Here is a 13,774-nt window from a genome sequence, read left to right as displayed (position 1 = left end):
GTCTTTTGATTTATCCTATCTCTCTTCTGTATTAGCAAACTTTCTGAGGTTTCTTTGCCAAATGAGCCTTTTGATTTTATTTTTCAATTATTGACATTCACCTGTGGTATATCCGTGATCATCGTGAAAATGGCAGTACTCCTTTTTGTCTCTTTGGTTTGCAGTTTCTGCCTTTATTTTCTATGGCCATTTGATTTCTTGACTATTTTTCTGTATCCACATTAATCCTTGGGCTTTGGATTCTATCAGTGGTGTGTAAAAGCTATACCGTTCTCATCGAGAGGTTATGGAGTTTGAACCATAACCTTGCCAATCACTGCGTCTTTTTTCATATCTCCTTTCTAAACTTTAGCCAGCGCATCTTTCCTCTTTTAAGGTTGTTCTTTCATCATCTAACCTGATGTACTTTTTTTCTCATTCCATCAGTTGCTCATAGTCCAAAGCTGGATTTTTTATTCGGAAATCCACAAATCTGTTATTTCTGGACTGCTTTTTTATCGCCACGTAGGCTATTTTGTGGTTGAGGTTTTCTATCTGTATAGCTTCTGCGTTGAATCTGGATACATACTCCCTAAGAGATTCTCCTTCTACCTATCGAATCTTCCTCAGGTTAGATGATAGTTTTATGGGTGGAATGCAGCTCGCAAATTTTTGCTTAAATGAGCTTGCCAGTTGCTCAAAATTCTCTATAGAACCGTCTAACAGCCTTTGATACCACTTTTGGGCCAGTCCTGCACAAAACAAAATTATTAACATTCTATAAAAGCATCACAAAATAAAATTATTAACATTCTATAAAAGCATCATTGTACAGAAATTTGCCAAGTGGCTTCTGGGTTAGAAGTCCCATCGTATTTTTCTACAGTTGATAATTTAAATTTTGGTGGAAAAACTTCTAATAATATTTCTTCATTCAATGGTGAACCATCTCCCATTCCATAATCATCATCGTGAGAATTCTTCTGGAAATTTGTGATTGCCCATGCAATTTTCTGGCTAAGAGCACTTTGTTCAAAGTATGATTTGTCATCATCGGAATAAACTCTCTTTGCCTTGCTCTTGCTGTTTCTAGATTTTACTTCTCTGGCTGGCCTTCTAAATGGTATGGTGGTTACGAAAGGTGGAGTTAGCGGTATTGTCATTGGTGTATCTGGGGTGCTACTCTTTAATATTTTACTCGTATTCTCTCTTTAATGATTCTAGTATAGCTTTCATTTTCTTGATTTTTTTTATCATTAAATTGGGATCAGAAAGGCCTACTGGCTAGGTTCCATGGGTTGCTGCATTTGGTTGTGGGTCTATTGCCATTGGTAGAGCGCCCATGTCACCTAAGATTGTCACCTAAGATTTCTGAAGGTGTTTTTCCAAAGTTTGAACCTACATCGCCATGAAACTGTTATGAATGAAATCTAAAATTTTCTAGAAAAACCACAAACAAAGTTTTAATAAGAAAGGTGGAGGAAAAAATAGTCGTGGTTTTTTCCACGCATAGCGCCAACCGATGTTGCCGTGAGTTTCTGGATATTGGATTTGATTGCATTGAGAGTCTCCTGAAAATCAAAGAACAAGTGAGAGCCGATGGTGGTTAGCAACCATGTCAATGCTCAAGTCAGTAATCGGATTATGAATCGAATATTCAATATAATGAAAGTGAGTATTCTATTTGCATCATCAGATTATGCTGGGAATTAGGCGTGATCAGTGGTGTGATCTTCGTTTGGTCTGAACTCAAAGAGTACCAATCTCTTTGATTTGTTTGATCTCTTAAAATAGGTCGGAACACTCTCAGAGATCTCCTCAGAACTCGCTTCCTTTAGTTGTTGGATTTTGAGATTAAATGGGCGAGCTCTGTCCGGCTCTGAGCTTGGAAGAGTGGACTTTGTCTAATTCTAAGCTCAGATGTGTGAGCTCTAGCTGAGTCAATTTATTAGCCTTTTATATCAATTTTAATAGTATTTAAATGAACTCTTTGGCACTTTGAAATGCAATATGAATTGTTAATTTCTTTCATTTTTCTTTGGATATTCAGGTACATCCATCAATGAAACCTATTGGTATAGCCTGTTTTCCTATTGACATTGACGTGCATGGTTATTTAATCGCTTTTATGAGTTACAGAGATAGTGAGTTTTTGAAAAGACAATATTATAAAAAAAAATTATCATCTAAAATAAAAAATGACCACTTACTATTTAAAAGATTATTTTTTTTATTCAAATCATCTTTAAATAGAAGTATTTTGATTATATTTTATAAAAAAGATTATATTGTATTTATTTTATAATTTTTATTAATAAATTATTAAATTTTTATAAAAAAATAATTTTTAACGCCATTTAAAATAATATTAAAAAAAAAAGGCTGAAACTTGAAACCACAAAGAGATTATCACTTCCATTTTCCATGTAATGAATAGCGAGTTGGAGAATCTACTGTATACGTTGACGCCGTAGGCGCTGTAATGAAATTTTCCATGTTAAAATTGACAAAAAAACAAATTGTTACATTTTTTTTAAAAAAAAAAACCCATAAGAATTAAAATTAATCAAATCAGCTAAAATTGGTTCACATTTGATTTGTTAATTAATTAATTAATGGATTCAATTCTAATTTGATAAATAAATTGACTTCGTTTAGGGAAAAAAAGTATTTATTAAAAAAAGAATTTGATTTAATTTTCAAGTAATTATATTATTTTAATATAATTTTCATTTCTTTTAAAAAATTATTTTAAGTTAAATACCTTATTTAAAAAATAAAATATTTGTAAGAATTTAATTCAATTAATTTTTTTATTAATTTTAATATTAAAAAATAATTATTTAACTTAAAAAATTATTTAAAAAAAATAAAAATTAAGTATTCAATCATTTTTTTTTTACAAAATATATATTTAAAAAGAAGAAAATTTAATTTTTTAGATTTTATAAAATAAAAATTGATAAAAAAAACTAATTAAATTAAAATTTTATGAAATTTTAGTTTTTAAACAGAGAAATTAAAATTTTTTTTATCACATTTGAATAAATTAAAATTGAATTTACAGAAATGCTTTATTGAAATTGAGTTTTTTTTTTTAATTTGAATTGAAGAACTTTAGGACATAACAAAATTTGAAAAAAAAAAATCACAATATGACCGTTCTCTATTTAAAAAAAAAAATTTAATAAATAAAAGAAAATTAAGCATATAATTATTTTTGAAAAAAAAAAAAAGAATAAAAATTTGTGGTCCAACTAATTTTAGAAGCTTCTTTCTTCCTTAATTACATTACGTCACTTCCGCGGATATAATAATAAATTTGTGAAGCATTTCTATCTCATGTTCACACATGTATAACATTAATGTTGCCTATCTGCCCCATCCATACCCATTTCTTGCCTTATTTGCCGCCTCAACTAGCCCCTTTATAGGTAAATTTGTTAAATTTTTTTTTATTTATATTTTTTTATAACTTGTTTAAAAATTAAAATTTTATAATAATTTAATTAATTTTTTCAAAATTAAATAAAAAATATTTATAAAATAATAATTAGATTCAATTCAATTCTCATATAATTATATTAATTTTGAAGTGTTTTTTATTTTTTTTGTAATATTTTTTTTAATTAAAAAATTAAATTATTTTATTTATTAAATATTTAAATATGAAAATTAATAAAAGAAATTAATTAAAAAATTTTTTAATTTTAATTTTTAAATAGAGGAATAAGTGAAATAATTTAATTTTTTAATTTAAAAAAAATTATTTTAAAAAATATATAATTATATAGAAATTTAATTATTTTTTAATATTTTTTTCAAAGAAAGCCTTTATTATTTAAAAAAATAAAATGCTATTGACGTTGACATTCAAATAGCCGTATGTTTGGCTCAATTGGCAAGAATCTTCATCTACTTGTATTAGTTGACCCGCCGGTCTAATTTGGAATTAAAATTAAATTTAAATCAATCATTGATTTTATGAATCAAAATTTATTTTTAAGATTTTAAAAAAAAAACTTTGACTTATTCTAATTTTAATCTTGATTTCAGCACAATTTATTGCAATCTACTTTTAATTAAATTTAATTATTAAATTTTATATTTTTTTAATAAATATATATTAAATCGAACCGTTTTAATATAATTCAATCACAATTTAAATTTGTATAAACTTGTTCGATTCAAATTAAATTTAGGTGAGCCCATCTTTTGATTAATTAGCTCAAAAAAATTATAATATAAGACAAACATTATAATAAGAGAGAGCTCTCATATTCTCAATGCAAAAATTAAAACCTCACAACATAAATGATAAATAAGAAGTTGAGAACTTTTAACAATTAGAAATAGATCTTGTTTGGTTTAATACTAGAAATTAGCCATTAAATATTAGCGTTTGGAGATCATTAATTGAAAAGTAAAATATTATTAACAAAATTTTTTCATTTTCAAATATTATAATTATAATTTTAAAATTTTTATTATTATTTTTGAAAAAATATAAATCCTTAATTAGGAGTTCAAAAATTATAGCCAATTTTGAATGGCAACATATAATTTATTTTTCAAAAATTACATTTTAAAAGGTTTTAAATTGGAGTTTAGTTGCCTAGCTTCATTTAGAGGGTTTTTGGTTTAGTTTATAAATCAGTTAAATTTATCTATAAGTAAAAAGTTATAAGTAAATTAGATTGGTTTGATTTATAAGCTAAAAATTTTACTTAAAATGAGTCTCAAGTTATAAGTAATAATTTTTTCTTATAATTTATCACTTCTTTTAAGATTATTTTTTAATCAAATAAAAAATTATATTATTATTCTAATAATTTTTAAAAATATCAATATTATCCTATTTTAATAATTATAACACTTAATTACATATTATTTTATGTAATTTTAATTAATTAAATTACTTTTAAACACTTTTTAACCAAACACTTACATTATTTAAAGTTATTTTTAAGTAATTTGATTAATTAATTAATTAATTTAATTTAACTCATTAATTAAAAAATATATTTTTAAAAAAAATTAAAAGTAAGTAATCAAGTTAAATAGTCTTTTAATGTAGTGAATAAAAGCATATTAGTCAAGTTTGAGTACCAACTCTCTCAATATATTTAGTTGAAAAAAATTTAAATTTTAATTGAGAATAATTATAAATAAAATTTATATTTTAAATATTTTTATATAATTAATTATTTAAATATTTTTTTATCATATTAAATATATTTTAAATATTTTTATATAATTAATTATCTAAATATTTTTCTATCATATTAAATCTATTTGAAGGGGTATGAGATTTTAAAGTCTATTTAGCATTGTTTGTTGAGGTTATTATGGAGAAAATTACTTTTTAAATACATTAATTAGATAATAATTAAAAAAATTAAAATTAAATTTAATAAATTTTAATAATAAAAATATTAAAATAATAAAATAAAACGCTTCAATTTTAATGCAAACAAACATTAAATCTATTTCAGTCCTTTAATTTAAAAGATTAATTTTGTGTAGTGTTAAATTCACCAATTCCCATAAAACACAACATGCAGTCAATAAAAATAATGGGAAATCATAAAATAATTTTCTATAATTCAAAATTTTTGTCAAAGTTTTACACTGTAATTTTAAATAAGCTTTCTTAAGTTAGCTACTCGTATAAGGAAAGCATTTTGAAATGGTGTTATTATATATGGCAGTTTCTGAATCATGCATTTCACGAATTGGGTTTCTCTTGTCTTTCTTGTTTTTGCTATCTTGCTCTTCTATAGCTACCAAACCCCCCTCTTTTTTTCTTCCAAGAACATGGCTCAAGAGTCTCCCAAGTCTATCTATGATTTCACTGTCAAGGTATTTTTCAATCTTTCTTCTAGTTTCATATCTGGGTTTGTTTCATTTGTATTCTTTGTGGGTTGTTGAGAAAACTAGATGACACAAAGGATTTTCACTTTATGTGCTTCTTTATTGTCTCTCTGCCTCTCAAAAGAGATGAAAAAACAGAAAACCCTTTGCTTACTTTGTGTTTTGTTACTCTGTAGAGAGTGTGCTTAGTCAATTTAATTTTTTTGTGTTTAAGCTTGTAGAAAAGAAGAAAAAGACATTTAGTCAAATTTTTGTGAGCAATTAAACACAGCTTGGATAACCCAAATGAGTTTTCCATTCTTATCCGTTGATTTTAGAGTTATTTGTTTCAGGAATTTTCTTCCCCTTATTGTAATAGATTTCTTGTTGTTCTATTTATGATTTGATCCTGTTTCTGAAGCTTTTGATTTTTGTTAGAACTATATATTTTTTTTGTCACTGAGAATAATTCATATTTGATAAAATTAGAAGCAATCAAGTTCTTAAGTATTTTCTTTCATTCAAATCTGAGAATTTTTGTTTGAATTAATGCCAGATTACAAGTTTTACCTGACAAAATTTGCTGATCATGGTGGGAAATAAAATATTGTTCAAGACTAGACTTTAATTTGAAGGCCTGTTGGATTTTCCTTAGCATTTACCCTTTCTTATTTTCCTAAACTAGAATTTTAATTTCATTAAATTTTTTGGTCAATTCTCATGTTTGGAAGGAAAAGAATTCAATTCTTCTTCAAAAAAAATTCATTTTTAAGGAAGGTGAAATCAAATATGATTGTGTGATAGTTCAATTGAATTCTTTTCTTGCAAATTATTTATTGGAAAGGAGGCCTCTTGGATCACATATATTCAGATAATTTATCTATTACCCAGTTTAATATGGATTTGTAATTTCAACATTAAAGGATATTACTGTGTTTACTTTGGCTTCTTCTATGAAGTAAAGAGAAAATTTGCTTGTGTGTATTAAGTCTCTAATTGCATTGGATTGCAGGATATTCGGGGAAATGATGTAAGTCTGAGCGAACACAGCGGGAAGGTTCTCCTGATTGTGAATGTTGCTTCCAAATGGTAATCTGAGTAGAAATTGTTTTGTGTTTGATTTACTGTTCATTGATTTATTCACTTTATGATTTTAACTTCTTTAGTTTTGGCCTATTATTAGATTGCATGTAAATCTCATCTTGGTTAGATCCTGGATGGTCTCTCTTTCCGTTGTGCCCAATTATTCAACAAACTAATTTAAATCCAGCACCTACCATTCACAATTTCACACCTAATATGTGAAATATCTAACCTTCTTTATCTGTTATTAATATGGCCTCCAAATTAAATGCCCGTCTCCATGGATGATTTAAAAGTTCTTCCCTTGAAAATATTTGAAGAACATCTAACTAGCTTTATATATTGCAGTTTTGTTCTGCTGAGAAAATGGTTTATAGAAAAATCATTGTCTAAGATTAAGAAACAAGTGCTTGTTCTGAATTGATAACTGCTTAATACTGTTGAGGGCTGTTTTGGAGTGGTGTTTCGCGGATGAAATTTGATCGGTCATACATACTTATATAAGTGTGCGTACATATTTATTATTTTTTATCACTAATGTTGTTTTTCTTTTTTTCGGGTATAGTTGATGGATTTTGGATCTTGGATCTACAAGTTAACAGAGAACATTGGATGGGTTAGTTAACCACCACTACGATGCTTAAGTCAGTAAGGGGAAATTGAACTGGTATGTGGGGTTAGAAGTTGGTATTAGAAGAGGACTAGGAGTCCAACCTGTCTGGGAGTCCTACAAGTGCTAGGACTATAAACCCGGTGAGAATTCCTTAGCTTCTGGTAGACATTCCGAGTATCGATTGGGGAGCATTGTTACTCAGTCAACTAAGTTGACTATCCAAGCTAGGCGTAGTAACTCGGACTATGCTCAGGTAGGCTTACCCGTTAGTCGGTACTCGCCCGCACATACCATTTTGGAGAGCTGTAGTATCAGTCAGGTTATGTTTTTGACAAAAGATCATGTGAGTGTCAGATAATTGTGAGAAAAAAAATTTTAACTTCATCATTGATGTTACAAAACTGGGTTTTTGTCACTAAGATAGTATGAATTTGTATACTATAGCTCCTGCATGTTGCCTGCATTAAATTCTAGAATGAGGAATTATGTTTTCTCGTGGTCCTCAAGCACAACCAAATGCTGAGGTGATTTCATACCTATTCTCTGCTTCAATTTTACCAGCAAGGAAAGATAATTCTCTTTCTCAAAACATTTTCCTATATTTGGTTGAGTTCTCAAAATACATTTGGTGTTGATGAATATCATGTTTCCTGTAACCTGTAATTCAAAGATTTGCTAGTTAATTTTTTTTCTCTATCTGACCATGATAATTTTATTTGAACTAAACTAGAGCTTTAAACTATAGCTTTCATTTTTGTCTTTTTTATATTTTCTTATCTATGCAGAAAATATTATATCTACCAAGAATATTACAGTGTTCCAATGATCTTCAAAGCTTTAGCATCGTTACTGAATTTTTATTCTTCATTATGCAGTGGCTTTACGCAATCAAACTACAAGGAATTGAATGTCTTGTATGAAAAGTACAAAAACCAAGGTTGGTCTACCATTCTTGTACACAAAAGCTTTATTGATTCATGTGTTTCGCAATATTTATATGAGTTAGAAGTTTGTAATCATGGGCCAGGAATCTTATGGCAGGTTTTGAAATCCTGGCATTTCCTTGCAACCAGTTTGCTGGACAAGAACCAGGAAGCAATGAGGAGATTCAAGAAGTTGCATGCACAATGTTCAAAGCTGAATTCCCAATCTTTGATAAGGTAATACCTGTTTCCAAGCTTCTAGTTCTTATATTTTTAGAGATGGGTGGAAGTTTTCTCTAAATGTCCTTTCCCGATCGAAATAGATCGAGGTAAATGGGAAGAACACAGCGCCCCTCTACAAGTACCTAAAATCAGAAAAAGGTGGATTATTTGTAGATGCCATCAAGTGGAATTTCACAAAATTTTTAGTGAACAAGGAGGGAAAGGTTGTGGAGCGATATGCTCCGACTACATCACCCCTTAAAATTGAGGTATGAACAACAATTTTCCCTTCAATAATAATGTTAGATGATTTGAAGGATTCCCAAAGACTTTATCTGATGTTTCTCCATTTTTCTTTTGCAGAAAGACATACAGAATCTGTTGGGATCTTCTTAAAGACCAAGATTGAGATCTTCCATGGTAGAGAATAGCTATATATTTCAGTGTGTAATCTATATGTTTGGTGGATTTGAATCACAAGTTCATATGATCATGTTGCCTGAATTATCAGAATGCACATCTGTACTTTTATCATCAATAAGATGACTTGCATACTTACAGATGATTTTCTAGAGATGTTTATGTTTGTTTTGAGAAATACAGAATAGTATCTTCACAGTTGATACTGATTTTTATTTTCTTTAATCCAAGAAACCCAGAACCACCATTTGATTGGTATTTATATAGAGATTTGTGTTGCATAAATTAAAAACTAAATGTTTTAACTTTTAAAACACAAAATAAAAATAATTCAAAATTGATCTTTCTTCCTTGTCAAGCTTGAAAAACTAACATCAAGCAAGAAGAAAATCCAATGTGTAGAGCACAAATTCCTCTGATTTTATTTCCTTATATCAAACACTAAAGGTACTTGATTCAACAATTGGAGAGCAGAAAATCATTAATTGCTTGAAAATTTTGAAAACTTAAACGGGTTTGCAGAGCAAAGGGGGAGATGAGTTGAAATGAGGCTATTTATATTAAACTTTTTATTAGCTTAAATATACGCATTATAGGTGGGTTAAGCCATACATGAGTTGCTTGAAATTTGATTCGATAAAACTTTGCTTAATTAAAACTTTGCTTAATAAGTTGAGTTTGAGTTTAATTTTTGAATTTATTTAATAAAAAAATTAAATTTAAATTTATTAATTTATAAATTAGCTCATTTATAAACTTGTGAGTCGATTTGTTTATATATTAATATTTTAATTTTATTGTATATATATATATATATATATATATATATATATATATATATATAATTATATAACTATATAAAACATTAATAATATATAATATTTTAATTGTAATTGATTAAACCATTATAATTAGATTATATAATTATATTTTTATATGATTTATGCTGATTGTAATTTAACTAATAATTTCTTTATAGTTATTAATTTAACTATTATGATTTATTAGCTATTATTATATGAATTTAAGATAATAATTAATATATTTTTTAATAATTTAACTAATTAAATTTATAAGTCGGCCTCAAATCAACTTAATAAAAGAGATAAATATGAATAAGCAAATAGATTTAATAAATGAGTTAAATGTGCTTAAAAACTTGATAAATGAGTTAAATATGGTGCCTAATAAAAATTTAAGCGAATTGAATTCAAATTGAGCTTGATCTCGACTTGATAAAAATCTTATAAATTAAGTTTATATTTGATATAAAAAAAGTTTTTAATATATAGTTATAACTAAATTTTATAGGGCTCACTTATTCATATACATATAATTTTCATTGGTTTGTCATTTTATGTGAGATATCACACAAGAAATCATTATTTTATTATATAACCACTTCCCATTATGGTTTATGAAATTGGTTATTTTATAAATATTTTAAATAAACTATTAAAAGTTATAAAAAAATAAAATATTTTGTAAAATTCAAATAAATATTATAAATCCAAGATGAAATTGAGAAACATATTTTATATTAAAAATATAAATATTCAAAAAAAAATGCTAAAATAATATTCAATAATTGCATCCTATATTTAGTTTCCATTTCTTAACAAAGAAAGAAGTACTTGTCAAATGGGCTAATGGCCAATTGTCCAGCCTAAGAAAAAAAAGAATTCTAATTTCTGAAGTAACCCTCCCCAGTTGCCTATATTTCATTATTGCTTTTAATTTTAAAATTTGACATATTAATTTTTTTCAATAGATAGAATGCATATATTAATGTCAGGAATAAATCACTGTTAAAAAATTATTTTAAAAAAAATAAAAATTAAGTATTCAATCAATCTTTTTTACAAAATATTTATTTTAAAAGAAGAAAATTTAATTTTTTAGATTTTTTAAAATAAAAATTAATAAAAAAAATTAAATTAAATTCTTATAATATTTTAATTTTTAAATAAAGAAATTAAATTTTTTAACACATTTAAAACTCAACTCAACTCAACTAAACCTTTATCCCAAAAATTTGGGGTCGGCTATATGGATTCGCTTTCTCCACTCTAAACGATTTTGAGTTAAATCCTCAGAAATATATAATGTTTCTAGGTCATGTTGTACTACTCTCCTCTAAATCAATTTAGGTCAATCCATTTTTTTCTTTCTATCCTCTAACCTAATGTGCTCTACTTGTCTAACCAGAGCCTCCGTATGTCTACGCTTCACATGACCAAACCACCTCAATCTTCCTTCTCTCAACTTATCTTCAATTGGCACCACTCCTATATTTTCCCTAATACTCTCATTACGGATTTTATCTAGTCTAATATGGCCACTCATTCACCTTAACATTCTCATCTCTACAACTCTTATCTTAGACGCATATGACTCTTTCAGTGCCCAACACTCACTACCATATAACATAACCGGTCGTATGGCTGTACGGTAAAATTTTTTTTTCAACCTATTGGGAATCTTACGATCACATAAAACTCCCGTGACACGTTTCCACTTCAACCATCCGGCTTTAATCCTATGACTAACATCCTCTTCACATCCCCCATCTACTTGAATGACTGAGCCTAGATATTTAAAGTGATTACTTTGGAACAGTACAACTCCATTCAAACTAACTCCTTCCCTATCATCAGTTTGGCCTTCACTGAACTTGCAATGCATGTATTTTGTTTTCGTTCTACTTAACTTAAAACCCTTTGACTCTATAGTACTTCTCCAAAGCTCTAGCTTTCTATTGGCTCCTTCTTGTGTCTCATCTAACAGAACAATATCATCCGCAAATATCGTGCACCAAGGAATACTCTCTTGTATATGTTTCGTCAATTCATCTAAAACTAATGTAAAAAGGTAAGGGCTTATGGCTGATCCTTGGTGTAATCCAATTGAGATCGGAAAATCTCTTGTGTCCCTTCCCACGGTACGCACAATAGTAGTTGCTCCTTCAAACATATCTTTCAACACTTGTATGTAGCTAATAGATACCCTTTTTTATTCTAACACATTCCATAAAACATCTCTTGGAACACTATCATAAGCCTTCTCCAAATCAATAAAAACCATGTGTAGATCTTTCTTCACATCTCTATATTTCTCCATCAAGCTTCTAATGAGAAAGATCGCTTCCATAGTTGAACGACCGGGCATGAAACCAAATTGATTGAGAGAGATAGAAGTATCATGACGTAGTCGATGCTCCACAACTCCCTCCCACAACTTCATAGTATGACTCGTGAGTTTAATTCCCCTATAGTTTGAGCAACTCTGTATGTCTCTCTTATTTTTAAAAATAGGTACTAAAATACTCCTCCTCCATTCATCAGGCATTTTCTTTGAGTTTAGAATCTTATTAAATAATTTAGTTAACTATGCCACTCCCATATCTCCCAAACACTTCCACACTTCAATTGGTATTTCATCGGGTCCACAGGCTTTACTCACTTTCATTCTCTTAAGTACTTCCTTTACTTCTAAAGATCTAATCATTCTAGTATAATTCACATTCTTTTCTATTGTTCTATAGTCTATTTCACGCTATTATCATTTTGACTATTATTCAAGAGATCATTAAAATAATTTCTCCATCTTTCTTTAATGTCCTCATCTTTCACCAACACTTTTCCTTCTTTATCCTTAATGTACCTAACTTGATTAAGATCTTGACATTTCCTTTCTCTCCTCCTTGCTAATCTATAAATATCTTTCTCCCCTTCTTTAGTTTCAAGTTTCTCATATAACTTTTCAAAGGCCTGTGCTCTTGCTTGACTAAGCGCCTTTTTGCCTCTTTCTTTGCTATCTTGTACTGTTCATATGCCTCATTATTATCACATTTAGGTAATTTCTTATACCATTCCCTTTTTCTCTTCACTGCCTTTTGTATTTCCTCATTCCACCACCATCTATCTTTTGAGGGTGGTCCATATCCTTTAGACTCTCCAAGTACTTTTCTAGCTACTTCTCTAATCTTTGATGCTATCTGTATCCACATATCATTGGCCTCCATACCCAGCTTCCATTCTTCGGACTCGAGAAGCTCATTTTTGAACTTCACTTGCTTTACTCCTTTAAACTCCCACCATTTTGTTCGAGCTACACTATTTCTTCTGACCTTACTTGAATTGTTCCTAAACTTGACATCTAAGACCACCAACCGATGTTGACTTGTTAAAGTCTCTCCTGGAATGACCTTGCAATCCTTGCATAGAGCTCTATTTGTCTTCCTGGTTAAGAGGAAGTCAATTTGGCTTCTATATTGCCCACTTTTGAAAGTCACTAAATGTGACTCTCTTTTTATAAAGTAGGTATTTGCTAGTATTAGGTCCTATGCCATAGCAAAATCTATGATGTTTTTTTCCTCCTCATTTCGACTGCCAAAACCAAAACCTCTATGAACATTCTCATAACCTTGTCTATTACTTCCTACATGTCTATTCAAATCTCCACCAATGAAAACATTTTCTTCATTCGGTATGCTTTGCATTAAATCATCCATATCTTCCCAAAACTTTTGTTTACTCTCACTGTCTAGTCCTATTTGTAGGGCATAAGCACTAACTATATTTATTGTTTCTCCTTCTAGTACTAGCTTTACTTATATAATTCTATCTCCTACTTTTCACAATTATCAAGGCGTCTTTCAATGTCCTGTCTATGATTATGT

General features: G+C 28.4%; 1 protein-coding gene across 1 annotated transcript; it reads left to right on the top strand.

The window, feature by feature from the left end:
- The first annotated feature begins 5,577 nt into the window (after positions 1-5,577).
- LOC131180810 (probable glutathione peroxidase 2) lies at positions 5,578-9,233 on the top strand. Its single transcript, XM_058148537.1, has 6 exons — positions 5,578-5,841; positions 6,845-6,921; positions 8,404-8,465; positions 8,570-8,688; positions 8,775-8,942; positions 9,037-9,233. Exons 1-6 carry the CDS (start codon positions 5,701-5,703, stop codon positions 9,067-9,069), a joined length of 600 nt encoding a protein of 199 aa, XP_058004520.1. The 5' UTR covers positions 5,578-5,700; the 3' UTR covers positions 9,070-9,233.
- Positions 9,234-13,774: the final 4,541 nt, after the last annotated feature.

Source organism: Hevea brasiliensis, chromosome 6, assembly GCF_030052815.1.
Source record: "Hevea brasiliensis isolate MT/VB/25A 57/8 chromosome 6, ASM3005281v1, whole genome shotgun sequence".
In the NCBI taxonomy this organism is placed as follows: Eukaryota; Viridiplantae; Streptophyta; class Magnoliopsida; order Malpighiales; family Euphorbiaceae; genus Hevea; species Hevea brasiliensis.
The sequence above is the reverse complement of the archived record's forward strand: the minus strand, read 5'-3'. Positions and strand labels throughout refer to the sequence as shown.

Excerpts from the sequence above, each read along its gene's own strand:
- LOC131180810 (XM_058148537.1), top strand. The coding sequence starts at position 5,701 with ATGCATTTCACGAATTGGGTTTCTCTTGTCTTTCTTGTTTTTGCTATC. Across the intron at positions 6,922-8,403 it reads GTGAATGTTGCTTCCAAATG|TGGCTTTACGCAATCAAACT; the intron begins GTAATCTGAGTA and ends TTCATTATGCAG. Across the intron at positions 8,466-8,569 it reads TGAAAAGTACAAAAACCAAG|GTTTTGAAATCCTGGCATTT; the intron begins GTTGGTCTACCA and ends ATCTTATGGCAG.